Source organism: Lissotriton vulgaris, unplaced genomic scaffold, assembly GCF_964263255.1.
Source record: "Lissotriton vulgaris unplaced genomic scaffold, aLisVul1.2 SCAFFOLD_726, whole genome shotgun sequence".
Classification (NCBI taxonomy): domain Eukaryota; kingdom Metazoa; phylum Chordata; class Amphibia; order Caudata; family Salamandridae; genus Lissotriton; species Lissotriton vulgaris.
The window spans coordinates 681,967-697,740 of NW_028243544.1; the positions used below are offsets into that span (position 1 = coordinate 681,967).

Here is a 15,774-nt window from a genome sequence, read left to right on the forward strand (position 1 = left end):
TCGGTGTTCAGGGATCCATTAACCGGTGAGACATTTACCAAACGTTATTGTGTGGATGTGTTAGCACGTCAATAAGCCAATGTAGGACAAACGGTGCTGAGAACACCTTCAGACAACTGCAGCACCCACTGGTTAGCCACCACTTTGGGAGAATACTGCTATACAATCTATGCAAAGCATGTGTATCCACAGCACACATGCCTCGAACGGATGATGTTACCCTATAAGCATCTGTTGTCTGCACATAGAGCTGTAGAGTCACATGCGCCCTCCCTCCTCCCGGACGCCTATGGTTATTGTAGTTCGTATTATTTACTTTCTACATGCATACACCTCTCTGTACAGATGGAAGCCGAGGCATGAGGTTCATTCTCTTACTGGATTTCAAATACCAGGTGGACTATTCGAGATGCAACTAGGAAGTAACTGACCGATGCTTGAACTGTGCTCCTCCCAGAGTGTATTCTGCCACTACCCCAGCACTAAAGCTGACCAAGGGCTTCAGAAACGGGCAGAGATCTTGTTCCTGTCCATAGTACAGTAAGATGTGCTTTGCTGAGACTCAATGGTATGGTTATGGGGAGTTGGGAGGCTTACAGAGACTGCCACCACACTGACTATTAGAGGTTGTCTGGGACTTCGAGCAGGCACTCCCTAGACAGGGGTAATTGACACTGAGGTCATCCATGTCCTGGCCTATGTGAGACCTCCACGCTTCCAACACAAGTCTAAAGGCGAGCACAGCAAGGGTCTGCCCCCTCCCTCTAATGTCGAGTGCTAGCAATAAGATGATGCATTTTTAAGGACCCTGGATTGTCAGCGATATGCAAGTCGATCAAGCTAGCCAGCGCCTTCCCCCTGGCGTAATCTGCATGTGAACCTTCACTGTAGCTTCTAGCAGCACGCACAAAAGCATTGAATACCTACAGGAAACACTATCGACCCCTTATGTTAAAAAATGCACCTCCAGACACCAGCAGGTCCGTCTCCCTTTAATGCTTTAATTTAATTAATGGTTCGAAGTTCCTGAAGCCCTATATGAGGAATAGGCTCACAAACTTAAGGAGCGCCACATATAGGTAGAAAACTGATATCCTGTGGATATACCTACTTTCACTTCTCCTTTACCGGTCTTTTGAGTCCGTGCAAGGCTGACCTCCATTGTGCATCGGAAACTCGCCGGACGTTGAGGCCCCCTTGAGAGACCCTGACCCAGTGACTCGACATGCTTTGCTGAAGACTGGACAGTACTTTAAAAGTTGGATCTGAGTGTAGCAAAGACTATCAGAGTGGTTTGTGCATGCCTAGTCCGTCCGTGTCCCAGCACATGTGCATGTGAAGACCGATCCCGTGAGACTGTGGCATCTGCGCACAGGCATGTGCAGTGCTTAACAATGTGTCCATCTGTCTCTTGCAGCGAAAGCACCAGGAGATTCGAGCCATGCGGAGCCAGCTGAAGAAGATAGAGGACCTTGGGGCTGCGATGGAGGAGGCGCTGATCCTGGACAACAAGTACACGGAGCACAGCACGGTGGGGCTGGCCCAGCAGTGGGATCAGTTGGATCAGCTCGGCATGAGGATGCAACATAATCTGGAGCAGCAGATCCAAGCCAGGTGAGCCCATCATCCCAACGCCCTTCAGTGCTCTGCCAGCGACAAGGCGCCGCCTGCATTTATACTTTTGTATGCTTCGTCCCTTGCAGGAACACCACGGGAGTGACGGAGGAGGCTCTGAAGGAGTTCAGCATGATGTTTAAGTAAGTGTTCCACAGATACATGTAGTTTATAAATCTCATTTGCCACTGCAATTTCTCAGCCTCTGTGTGCGGCCTGATGAAGCCACCCGCCACAGCCTTTTGACAAGGTGCCACCAGCAACTCCCTGATTATTTTTTTTCTCCCCTTCTTTCAGGCACTTCGACAAGGACAAATCGGGTCGACTGAATCACCAGGAGTTTAAATCGTGCCTGCGCTCCCTGGGTTATGACCTGCCCATGGTAGAAGAAGGCGAGCCAGACCCAGAGTTTGAGGCAATTCTGGACACCGTGGATCCCAATAGGTACAAGTTTTGTATAGATTGTGCTTACATGCGAAGGAGAGGAAAGACCAGCAATGGATGGGTGCACTGCGTGTAAAGGGAAGCTAGTAGGAAGAGGAAAGATGGCACGCTGATAAAGCAAAGAGTTCGCATAGGTAGTCAAATGAAAGTGGCTGCCTAGTTGTGTAGAAGAAAGGCAATGGGGAGTGAGGTTGTAAAAGTAAAGGGATCAAGGGGATGACAGACCAGACCTCATGTTGGAAAGAGATGAGGTGGTCGCCTACTAGGTAGAAAGGAAGTGACAACCTAGAGCGGGATGGAGAGACCTGGGTGAGGAGAGGTGTCAATGGGGGAGAGTGTCAGTGGAAGCAAAGAGCAGGCAGGTGGCAGCCATGTGAGAAGTGGTGGTAGCTTGGTGTAAGTAGAGGGGTCTGCACATGGAGCGTTTCATTTGCATAGCAGTTTGCACATTGCTTATATGTTCGAGGCATGTGTGCTGTAGATACACATGCTTTGCATACTCCTGCCATCTTGGCAGGAGTATGTAAAGCATGTAAATCTACAGCTCTGCATGCCAAGAACAGATGCTTACTGGGTAAGTAACATTATCCATATATATTTTTTATTAAAAGAGCCTGTGGACTTAGTGAGTTTTTAATCACTTCAAGTTCTGGTCTGTATCTGTGATTATTGTATTGCTGTAAGGTGCACCTTTCTGTGGGTGGATCGGTCTCATGCGATTGCGATCCCATCAGATTGCGGTGCGTTTCTACGGATGCGACCTCAAAGACAGGCAGACTTATAACAGATGCCATGTCTTGGGGTGGATCGTCCTTGAGTGAGGCCTGACCGGTTACTTTCCTCCTCAGGGATGGGCACGTATCGCTGCAGGAATACATGGCCTTTATGATCAGCAGAGAAACCGAGAATGTGAAGTCCAGTGAAGAAATCGAGAGCGCATTCCGAGCACTCAGCACGGAACAGAAACCATATGTGACCAAGGAAGAACTCTACCAGGTGAGTGCGCCCTCCTGCTTTTATCTTGTACTACGTGAGATGGGAGGTTGAAGGTGCTGTAACCCCCAAGCCTTTGATTACCCCTTACACCTCAGAGGGAACATGGCAAGAACATTGTATTTTGTTTTGTATAACCTGAACTATACTCTGTGCGAGAAAGTGTGTTAGGGTGAGTTGGGCTGTTTGTGAGACATCCTCAAGTAATGTGTTTGAGGCATGTGAGCTGTCGATACACATGCTGTGCATACTCCTCCCATCTAGTGTTGAGCTTAAACGTGTACAGCTTGTTTTATCTTGAAGAAGCCTTCCGAGTCATGAGGTATAGTGCCTCCTCCTTTATTATTGTGCATGAACATTGACTCCATAGTTAGATTGATTTATTTTGCCATCGGGTTCAGGCGTGCTTCCTTAACACCTTGGCTGCTAGGGGGTTTTCCCGCTGGGTGCTGAAAGTCCTAAAATCCTAGTCTTCATGACAAGGTCAACTCGTCATAAGCACAGCGCAGGTAAAACCCATGACGAGTTGACCTTGTCATGAGCATCGAAGAGGTTAAAGCTCGAAGTCGATGCCATTAGACGACCTTCATCGGGCCTCTCGAATTCTCCGTTTCCGATAAGTTTCAAACATTCTATGCATTTTTCTTTTCTCAATGTTGTGGTCGACTGTTCTACAGTGAAGATGATCTCCGTGAACGGGGTCTTGGCCCCCGTTGGGTCCTTTTCTGTGTGTTTCACGTTTGAGAATGGTCTCTGAGTGATTGGAAAAAACACGTTTGAGGCATATGAGCTGCAGATTACACACTATGCATAGATGGCCACCTAGTGTTGGGCCCGGATGTTTGCAGTTTGTTTTGTCGTAGAAAAGTCTTTGGAAGTCACAGGATAGGTTACTCCTCCTTTGGATGATACTGCGCATGGGCATCGGCTCCATCCCCAGATTGTTTTTTTCTGCCACTGGGCTCGGATGCGTTTCCAGCGCTCCGTGTTGGAACAGATTTCCTTCGGCACGCAATCCTCACCAACTTACAGGAATTAAGTTTTGAACGCTTTTCCAGGTGACGCTACTCTTCAGCATCGAAGACTTCGATTCCGGTCATCGTTGACGGCCTTCGGGCCTAACTAGGCCTCGACTCCAGCTCATGGAAAGGATGCCATTTAAAGTGTCCTCAATGTGGGTCGAAATTTCCTCACACCGACCTTCATGAAGTGTGTAACCTTTGCCTCTCCCCGGAGCACAAGGCCAAATACTGTTCCGCTTGTGCCTCTTTCCGCTCCAAAAAGACTATCCGGGACCGAAGAGCGAGGAAAACAATTGGCTCGATCTTCAGCTTCCATTCCGGACGACATCTTTGAAGAAGGCATCAACGTTCCAGAACAATACGACGTCGACAGCAATTCTGAGGCAGAAGAGTCCGAAGTCTAGGACATCACTCCAGCACAGCAGGTCGTAAGTAAGACCGTCGACCCCGACCCTTCCTGGACACACCCAAAGAAGGCCCCGGTCACATCCTCGGGCTCGGGTGCACACCGACACACTGCTTCTACTGCCCTACTTCGGGCCCGGCTAAGAAGCTAATTAAGCCTTCAGGCAACTCTGGCTCGAGTCGGCCTTCGCACGGTGCCGGCGCACATTTACTGGCACCGAAAAAGACCACTTCACCGGCTACGCCGACATCCAAACCATTGGCGCTGAAACATACCACTACTCCTTCGGCAATGAAACCCAGGTCGGAACCAAGGAAACCCGCTTTGGATTCGAAAAAACCACCGGAACCGAAAAAACCATCGGATCCCAAAAATATACCCGAGCCGAAAAAATCCTCGGAACCGAAAAAAGTTTCGGAGCCGAAAAAGACTCCTGTTACTCCAGTTAAAGACATTGCCAAAAAAACAAAACAAACCGCTTCGGTACCGAAACCTTCCTCCGCACCAAAAGATCTGCCTCCTGCAGAGGACTTACTTTATCCAGACCCTGGCTCTAGCTAAAGATCCAATCACTGGACAGCTAATTTTGGCTTTCAAAAAAAACGACCACTGGACACACCAGCTCCGCATTCAAAGAAAAAGGACATGGCTACCTCTCCCTTAAGACTGCCTTCCCCTTCTCTTTCACCTATACCATCACCACATCCTCCCATACCACAACATTCCCCAGCATCCTCTATTACACCAGACGATGACAACAGGGATGATAGCTCTGACAATATGGGGGGTAACATACCTGATCCAGCTACTCCTACAGGATCACCTGACCCGTGGGATGATTATAACACCCCAGATGTCCCAAATGTACCTCAGGATGACATATACCCCTCAAGACCTTCCCCACCTGAAGCCACTATGGGTTTCAATCAATTAATTCACAGAGCTGCGTAATATCATGGGGTAGACATTCACACACAGACCCTGTAGAGGAAGACTTCCTAATGGATACCTTTGATAGTGCACAAAGGTCCTCATCCATTCTACCAATGCTTAAAGGAGTGATTAAACATGCTCCTGAAGTCTTCAAGGACCCAGTCAGAACTCGGGTCATTAACCCCACATAGAGAAAAAATATAAAGGTGCCCCCTCAGACCCAGCATATTTTATTTTTATTTTATTTTGAAAGTTTTATATAGCGCGAACAAGATCTTTGCAGATATCAGAGCGCTTTACATATACGGGGGGTAAGGAAACAGGAAACATGGGAGTGATTAACAAACTTTTGAGCAAAGAATAGTGTAGGTATAAAGTGAAAAGCAAAATAGGTTGGGTAAATGGGGGAGCATAATGATTGACTAAAACCAGTGATACATATCGACAATCAAACAAAACAATAGTGCAGATAGGTGTAGAGTCTCAAATAGATCCAAAGTACAAGTTGACTCACTTGTAGTTTCCAATGCACGCAAGAGAGCAAACACGCAAACATCGAGTGAGGCTGCACCACCAGATAAGGAGTCTAAGCTACTTGACGCACCAGGGAAAAGAACGGCGTCTCAAGCAGCAAACATGTGGCGTATCGCCAATACACAAGGAATATTAGCCAGATAGGACAGGGCACATTATGACGAATTAGAATCATTAATGAGGCACCTCCCTGATAAGTACAAGGATAGAGCAAATGAGCTCATCCAAGAGGGGAAAAATATTACAAACACCTCTATTCGATGTGCATTTGATGCAGCAGATACTGCCTCTAGGGCAGTTAACACCAGCGTTTTATTACGTAGACATGCCTGACTACGCATATCCGGGTTCAAACCTGAAGTACAAAGTGCCATTCTTAATCAACCCTTTGATGAGCAACACTTATTCGGACCTAACGTGATGTATCACTTGAAAAAATGAAAAAGGATTCAGATACCGCCAAATCTATGGGAGCCCTGCAGTCGCAAGCTCCCAGATGTTCATTTCGACACTCATCCTATCGAGGTGCCACCAGGGGATACTCTTCAGACACACCTTCTACCTCATACAAAGCCCCTACACAGTCCACTTACAGCAAGGGCTACCAAAGGGGTGGTTACAGGGGTAACCATAACAAAGGCAGAGGCAAAAATTACAACTCCCGCTCTGCCTCTACCCCTACCCAATGACTCCCTCCCCCTTCCCCCGTCCCATTCCACTCCTGTCGGGGGAAGACTTCAACAGTACCTGCCAGCCTGGGAAAACCTCGCATCAGACAGGTGGGTGCTCCAAATAATTCAATCAGGTTACTGTCTAGAACTAACATCCACACCCCAAACATACCACCCAAGCAGCGTCGAATGTTACAAGGACATTTAACACTGATCAGACAGAAGGTAATATCCCTCCTGCAGACAAATGCAATAGAAATAGTCCCAGAGCACCAGAAAAACAAAGGAGTATATTCCCTATATTTCCTAACCCCAAAGAAGGACGGATCTCTAAGACCCATCCTAGACCTCAGACCTCTAAACATTTACATACAGTCGGATCATTTTCATATGGTCGCACTTCAACAGGGCCTTCCACTACTGGGACTAAACGACTTCCTTGTCACTCTAGATCTTAAGGACACCTACTTCCATATTACCATCCACGCAGCGCACAGAAAATATCTCAGATTTGTGCTAGACGGGCAGCACTACCAGTTCAAAGTGCTCCCATTCGGAGTCACAACAGCGCCATGGGTGTTTACCAAATCCCTAGCAGTCGTAGTAGCACACTTAAGAAGACAACATATTCATGTTGACTGGCTCATAAAAGCCAGCTCATACAGCCAGTGTGTACAACACACTCGCGCTACTATTCAACTGCTTCACAACTTGGGATTCACTGTAAATCACACCAAATCGCATCTGCAACCCTCGCACATACAACAGTATCTCGGTGCTACAATAAACACCCAACTAACACTAGCCTATCCCTCTCCAGCCAGGATAACAAGTGTACAAACTCTCCTAACAAAATTCAAACCGCAACACTCGCTACTAGCTCGAGTGTTCATTCATCTCATAGGAATGATGGCATCTTGCATATTTGTAGTACCTGACGCAAGACTGCAAATGCGTCCACTTCAAGAGGGCCTAATACGGCAATGGAACCAGGCTCAAGGTCAACTAACAGACCTAGTGTTGGTAGATAGTCGGACTCATCGTTCTCTGCAATGGTGGAATACCAAAAACCTTTCCAAAGGGCGACCGTTTCTAGAGCCAGTTCCCCAAGTAGTCATGACAGCGGACGCATCGCTTTCCGGCAGGGGAGCTCACCTACTGCATCACACCATGCAAGGCAGGTGGACACCGCAATAAAAGGTACTCCACATCAACCATTTGGAGTTGCTAGCTGTGTTTCTAGCCCTCAAAGCATTTCAAATTCAAGTGTCGGGCAAAGCTGTCTTAGTCCGCACAGACAATATGACAGCTATGTACTACATAAACAAACAAGGGGGGGACACACTCTCTGCAGCTCTCTGTTAACACAGCAGATATTGAGATGGGCTATACCATTAAAGATCTTCCTCTTAGCCCAACACGCCCCAGGAGTACAAAACACACTGGCAGATCTGCTAAGTCGACAAACACAGCAGATCCACGAGTGGGAACTTCATCCGTAAGTTCTTCATCCGTTCTTTCAAATGTGGGGACAACCTCAGATAGACCTCTTTGCTACCCACGAAAACGCAAAATGCTCAAACTTTGCCGCCAGATACCCACACCCATTGTCCAAGGGCAATGCGATATGGATGAACTGGTCAAGATTATTTGTGTACGCTTTTCCTCCTCTCCCACTACTTCCGTTAGTGGTGCGCAAACTACAACAACATTCCCTGACGCTCATTCTAGTCGTTCCAACTTGGGCCAGACAACTGTGGTACACCACGCTGCTGCAAATGTCTGTAGTACCACATCAAAGATTAAATCTATCTCCACGCCTATTACCGCAGAACCATGGAAGATCAGACAACCGGACCAAGCTCAGCTCAACCTAGCGATCTGGCTCCGGAGGTCATAGTTTGGTTACCTCAACCTTCCTCCAGAATGTATGAACGTTATCAAAGAAGCTAGACGTCCCACTACCAGAGCATGTTATGCTGCTAAGTGGAAACGGTTTGTCATATACTGCCAAAACAACCAAATAAATCCCTTAGACGTGTCTATCCAACACATCATAGGATATCTATTACACCTTCAAAAGTGTAACTTAGCCTATACGTCTATCAGACTGCACCTCGCTGCCTTTGCAGCATACTTACAAAATAGACAACATCTATCTCTTTTAGAGTACCAGCTATAAAGGCTTTGATGGAAGGACTCAAAAGAATAATTCCTCCCAGAACGCCACCTTCACCAGTGTGGCACTTAAACATTGTTCTCACAAGATTAATGGGACCTCCCTTTGAACCATTACATAAATGTGAATTGCAATTCGTAACTTGGAAAGTAGCTTTCCTGGTAGCAATTACTTCTCTTAGAAGGGTTAGTGAACTACAAGCATTTACCATCCAAGAACCCTTTTTGCAAATGCATCATAACAAAGTGGTTCTTCGTACTAATCCTAAATTCCTTCCTAAAGTCATTTCACCTTTCCATCTAAATCAATCCGTTGAGCTGCCCGTATTCTTCTCTCAGCCTCAAACATTCGCAGAAAGAGCTCTACACACCTTAGATGTCAAGAGAGCATTACTGTACTACATCGAAAGGACACAAACTTTTTGTAAAACAAAACAACTTTTTGTGTCTCTTTCACTGCCACATAAAGGCAACCCCATATCAAAATCTAGGGATTGCTAGGTGAATTGTAAAATGCATACAAATGTTACCACAAAGCCAAACATACATTAACAATTCCTCAAAAAGCTCATTCTACAAGGAAAATAGGGGCTTCAATGGCATTCTTAGGGAACATTCCCCTAGATGATATATGCAAAGCAGCTACATGGTCTACACCGCACACATTCACAAAACACTATTGTGTAGATGTGCAAACTAAACAACAAGCCACTGTGGGCCAGGCTGTACTAAAAAACACTGTTTCAAACAACTGCAACAGATACTAGTGGTCGCCGCTAGGTGTGGGTACTGCTATACAATCTATGCACAGAGTGTAATCTGCAGCTCATATGCCTCGAACGGAAAATGCTACTTACCAGTATGCATCTGTTCTTGGCATGTAGAGCTGCAGAGTTGCACACACCTACCCGCCTCCCCGGCTACCTTTATCTGTTCCAGTATTGTCTTAATTAGATACAAATCACATGGACATCACTACTTCTTGTACAGCTCCATCACTTCCCTAATGGCGAGAAACAATCTGGGGATGGAGCCGATGCCCATGGGCAGTATCATCCTAAGGAGGAGTCGCCTATCCCGTGACTCCCAAAGACTTTTCTACAAAACAAACTGCAAACATCCGGGCCCAACACTAGGTGGCCATCTATGCATAGTGTGTAATCTGCCGCTCTACATGCCAAGAACAGATGCATACTAATAAGTAGCATTTCCTTCACTTTACTGCACCAGGCCTGGCTTGGTTCTAGAAATAAAATATCTAAATAATATTTTTATTCAAACAAAATTGGTCTGAGTTCAGTCTTTGAGTGTGTGACTTCATCTCTTGCCCGAGTGTGTACAACAAATGCTTAACATTACCCTCTGATAACGCCTTACTGCTCGCTCACACTACCACAAATAGAGAGTGAGGTGCTATCTACTTTTACCTCTGCCTATCTTTGGGGTTCCACTGGACTCTGTTCACACTATACCTCACTTTGGTATAGTATATACAGAGCCAGCTTCATACACACATTACACTTGGAACTTGCAGACTTTCCTCTTGTCAGTTTGTGTACTTCCACCCCCTTAATGTGCAGAATGCAAGTTGGGTCCTGCTAACTTCACAGTAATGTCTGTTAAAAAGCGGGCCAGTGTGCAGTACTCTGTGGAGGTCGTCTGGTGTCATGAATTGAAAACCCTAGACTTGGTTCTGATGTCTCCTGTGCCTTAGAAGCTCTATTCTGTCCTTGAAAAGACCACTTAAACCTAGCTCTGCAGACCTATTGATGCTACCCATAACTTATATTGCATTGTTGAGCTGTCATTTCTACGCTTTGAAGCTATGTTGGTCTCCCCTTGGATGTATTTGATGCTGTTAGAGGTGTTTGTTGACCACACAGGCTGGAGTTGGTGCCCTTGTTACCTTTGATGCCCTAGTAGGATAGATCTTGTGCTTTCTAACAGTGCTTGTGATGAGGCTTTGTGGTCGAGTTCTTGATGCTCTGCTGATGTAGTGTAATGTCTCTGCTGTGGAGTCTTTGGTGTCCCTTCAGTGGGGTACACGGTGAGCTATAGTGCCCACCATGGTATTTAAGGTCACGCCAGAGGTGCGACCGCAGGTTCGTTGTTCCCAGATGGTTTACTGTTTTTGTTTATCTTTTGATTTCAGAACCTATCGCGGGAACAAGCAGACTACTGCATCTCACACATGAAGCCCTACACAGACAGCAAGGGTCGTGAACTACCCTCTGCCTTCGACTACATCGAATTCACTCGATCCTTGTTCGTGAACTGAACTGTGTGCAGTCTGCCGCCTGCCAGCACCAGCTCTGCATGTCTCTGTCCTGAATGTCGCGCTCCGTATGCTAACAGCTTCGCTTTCAAGTTCTGGTTAAATTATGTACATGCAAATGTCTGCTTCAATAAAATGTGATTGGTCCAAGCTACACAGCGTGATTTAATATAGCTTTAAGCTTATCTGCCCCATAGACATGCTCTCAGTCAATTGGATTTTACTCAGGGCCTTGTTTCAGCGCATGCCGCAGTGCGCGCGAGGATTCACCTATATTCCTGAATACATAGGGGCTTGAGTTTCACCCACAGTATGAATGAGAAACATGTGGGGAATTTTCACCCACAGTGTGAATGAGAAAAGTGGAGGGTCACCCACAATATGTACGAGACACATGTTGGGGGTATATCACCCACCTTATGAATGAGAAACATGGGAGGGCTTATCACCCACAGTATAAATTAGAAACATAGGGGCTTATAACCCATAGTATGAATAAGAAGCATGTGGTGGGATGTCTGCCACCCACAGTGTGAGAAGTTGGCCTGATATTCAGTGTTCACTATTCTAGTGATCACTGTGCATCAGTCCAAACAACCCTTATTGATGATTGGTTGTAAGTCAACCGATAGACCAGCTATCCTAGTAGCATGGACAAGAGCAGTCTTCGGGCTAAACTCTAGAGGGCGTGTTAAGCCAGCTGTTATACCATCACATATGGATTAATCTGACACGGTTATGGTAGATTAATATTAGTTATGTAGCGACTCAGTATTTTGCCGGGTGGCAATGGCACCTCTTGGGTGTCTTTTGAAAGCCCTCACCCACCAACCTAGTTGGTGGCATGCTTCATCATCGGGCCCACCCAGTGACACCTAGCGTGTCCCGGGTGTGCTTCGACGCCTGATTACAGCGGAGCAGGTATGTCACTGTGTGTGCGGTGTGAGGTGCTAAGATAAGTGAAGTTAAAACGGCTTGGCAGGTGGTCCCTGGGGTGAGGATATTTTATTAAAAGGGCCTCTGCCAGCGGTTAAAAATAAGGCTGTGGGACGTTAGAGGCGGGTTACGACCTCCTACGTCCTTGAGTAGTCAACATGTTTCAGCCAGTGCCTTATGTTAATCTGGCTTTCATCAGGACAATAAATATGTGTGGGTTAAAATTAGGGGTTGTGTAGTGTAGTCTATGTGTCTACACGCCCTAAAGTGTATCTAGCTGTGAGATGGGGGATTCCCTTCTCAAGATCACCTGTACATTTAACATTGAGGACAAGTACAGGACAAACATAGGAGAAAAAGAGTCACTAGAAAGTATGGGTCATAAAGTGTGACAGCCGACATAAATTGCGACAGGTGCAGACTATGAGCGGCTCAAGTGTAATGATACTGGTGGTATCATTAATGTGGTATCGCACTAGTACTTCGAAGGTGAAGTGGTTAAAACAGCGGTAAAAATTACAGTGAAAGGTGAAGAATTGTGGCGCAAGGAACATTTCTTACGCTTTCAATGCTTGTTGGTAGCTCCAAGGTTATTGAAGTGGCAGGGTGAAGCCCTAGTTGGGGGAGAGAGAGGTAGGACCATTGGGATTAGGGAACCTGTAGGAGAAAAAAAAAAAAAAAAAAAAAAAAAAAAAAAGTGGGGAGCGCTTACCCTTGGTGGTGATACTCAGCATACTCACAGGATTTCTGGCCAGCACCAGCGTGGGACCTGTTGTGCCTCCTTCGCAGAACCGGTAGAGAATGACTGCTGTTACCGGCTTTTATGCTGTCATAGATTGAGTGATTGACCCCACCTGTTGGGAGAGTAATGGTAGAAAGACTCGCGGGAGGGTCTAAATAGCATTCAGCTGCGTTAGGCAAGCTCGGGTGTGGAGCGCTAGAGTACTCTCCCAACAGGTGGGGTCAATCACTCAATCTATGACAGCATAAAAGCCGGTAACAGCAGTCATTCTCTACCGGTTCTGCGAAGGAGGCACAACAGGTCCCACGCTGGTGCTGGCCAGAAATCCTGTGAGTATGCTGAGTATCACCACCAAGGGTAAGCGCTCCCCACTTTTTTTTTTTTTTTTTTTTCTCCTACAGGTTCCCTAATCCCAATGGTCCTACCTCTCTCTCCCCCAACTAGGGCTTCACCCTGCCACTTCAATAACCTTGGAGCTACCAACAAGCATTGAAAGCGTAAGAAATGTTCCTTGCGCCACAATTCTTCACCTTTCACTGTAATTTTTACCGCTGTTTTAACCACTTCACCTTCGAAGTACTAGTGCGATACCACATTAATGATACCACCAGTATCATTACACTTGAGCCGCTCATAGTCTGCACCTGTCGCAATTTATGTCGGCTGTCACACTTTATGACCCATACTTTCTAGTGACTCTTTTTCTCCTATGTTTGTCCTGTACTTGTCCTCAATGTTAAATGTACAGGTGATCTTGAGAAGGGAATCCCCCATCTCACAGCTAGATACACTTTAGGGCGTGTAGACACATAGACTACACTACACAACCCCTAATTTTAACCCACACATATTTATTGTCCTGATGAAAGCCAGATTAACATAAGGCACTGGCTGAAACATGTTGACTACTCAAGGACGTAGGAGGTCGCAACCCGCCTCTAACGTCCCACAGCCTTATTTTTAACCGCTGGCAGAGGCCCTTTTAATAAAATATCCTCACCCCAGGGACCACCTGCCAAGCCGTTTTAACTTCACTTATCTTAGCACCTCACACCGCACACACAGTGACATACCTGCTCCGCTGTAATCAGGCGTCGAAGCACACCCGGGACACGCTAGGTGTCACTGGGTGGGCCCGATGATGAAGCATGCCACCAACTAGGTTGGTGGGTGAGGGCTTTCAAAAGACACCCAAGAGGTGCCATTGCCACCCGGCAAAATACTGAGTCGCTACATAACTAATATTAATCTACCATAACCGTGTCAGATTAATCCATTGTAGAGCTAGTCTCCTATTGATACCGATACATATAAACCGGGGATCTGGACTAGCTTTCTGGTCCTCTCTCTCCCTCTTGATTCTCGCCATACCATCACATATACCCCTTGAACACCAAGTGAAAGGACACCACACAAATGTTATGAAAATAAACAGTGTATTTATTTAGATGACAACAGCCCTGTACTCTTTATGAGGACAGGGTACAAAGCACACAACAAAACTCTTACGAAAATACTTTAAGTAGCACAATTTACACAAATGCCCGAGGGGCACGGAAAACCATATACTACAAAAGTGGAATGCGAAATTACTAGCAGGTAAGTACTGGACTAATAGGCTTTGGAATCGCTAGGACTACGTTACTGAACCTTCAGATTACTAGTAGGAGGCCTAGGGGACTCGGGTGCAGAGTGTGCACTCTCACGCGGGATGCGGGACAAAGTCTATGGAGGCTAGTAAAAGCAAAGTTAGTGTTCTCGGGCGAACCCAACTAGGTAGGCTGAAAACGAAAGTGGATCTGGACCCTTGGATAGTGAGGCTATGCTGGGGCACCAAAATGCCGAAGTTACCTAGCCCAGGGGCTGCGGCTGCATAGGGTTCAAGTGTCGTCGGAAACCCTCGTTGACGAACCAGGAGCCTGAAAGAAGTTGTTGCTGGCAGGCGACCAGTGAAGATTGTTCGGTGGATCCAAGCCTGGATCGAAGATGGAAGACACCTGTAAGCAGAGGGGACCAAGTCCTGAATCACTAGCCAGTGATCAGATGGGCACCAGGATGGCACCGGATGGAGTCACCTCGACCAGGTGAGTGGGCGATGCTGGGCTCTGCAGTCTCACGGACCAGGAGGCGTTGTCGGCGACCAGGATGGAGGTGAGAGCTGTCCCACGATGGTTGATGCTGTCGACGTCGCTGGACCCAGGATTGGGGCAACAAGTCTTGGCAAATTCAAGCCCATGCGGTGGACCTAAAATGGCGTCTGGAGTGGACCAGGAGGGTCCGGGGTGCTCCTCTTTTGGAAGGGAGCAAGGGCCAGTCTGGAGCAAACAGACTAGCAGTGGTGATGTCGTCGGTCGTCGTCGGGAAGGCCACAAGCCAGCGGGCTAGTAGCCAGACAACGCGGTGAGCAGCCAAAAAGCAGAAGGGCCCCACGCATATCTCGTGGATGCTGGGGGGCTGGACCTCGGTGCTGGAGCTGCTCAGGGTCGGGGCTTCTCGGACCCCAAAGCACTCACCAGAGGATCCCTCGGCGGTCGTGCTGGATAGAAGTCGTGCAGTTCTGATGATGGCCGGTCCCTCGAGGTCTCGTCGCACCTACGGTTCTCAGCTTAGCTGTAGAGGTAGGTAGAGGTCAGAGGTGCCAGAGAAGCCGGGTCTCGTCGTGCTGGTCGGTCGCATTCCGGAGGAAGGACGTGCAGCAAACCGCAGTGTTCTTAGATGGTGCCTGCAGGTGCAGGGTGACTACTCCTTAGTCACAAGGGAGAAATCTTGAGAAGAAGTCGAGAGTTCCTTTCGTAGAAAGTAGTTTCTTGATTCAAAGATCTAATTCGGAAGGGTCCCCGCTCCTGCCTTAATCCTAAAGAAAGGGGTGGGTACGCGACTAGGTCCTGCCCTAGGGGTGGGACCAGGAAGGGGGTGGTTACACCCCTCTCCCATGCCAGACTTTCCCCAGCTCAGGGGCTGGTGTGCCCCTGGAACTGGTTCTAGCCGGCAGATGCGTAGTGAGCACCGGGGTGCCACTTGCAGTC

At 47.4% G+C, this 15,774-nt stretch overlaps 1 protein-coding gene across 5 annotated transcripts in view; it reads left to right on the forward strand.

Moving 5' to 3' along the window:
• The window catches only part of SPTAN1 (spectrin alpha, non-erythrocytic 1), a 365,414-nt gene extending 354,190 nt beyond the window's left edge, over nt 1-11,224 (forward strand). For 4 of the 5 annotated variants that reach the window (XM_086948611.1, XM_086948613.1, XM_086948610.1 and 1 more), the window contains 5 exons: nt 1,418-1,614; nt 1,704-1,757; nt 1,912-2,058; nt 2,907-3,054; nt 10,948-11,224. In XM_086948611.1, coding sequence (XP_086804737.1) covers nt 1,418-1,614; nt 1,704-1,757; nt 1,912-2,058; nt 2,907-3,054; nt 10,948-11,073 — 672 coding nt within the window. In that variant the 3' untranslated portion in view covers nt 11,074-11,224. The remainder of the gene's footprint in view (nt 1-1,417; nt 1,615-1,703; nt 1,758-1,911; nt 2,059-2,906; nt 3,055-10,947) is intronic. The other variant, XM_086948614.1, reaches the window with a different exon arrangement.
• The last annotated feature ends 4,550 nt before the right edge of the window (nt 11,225-15,774 follow it).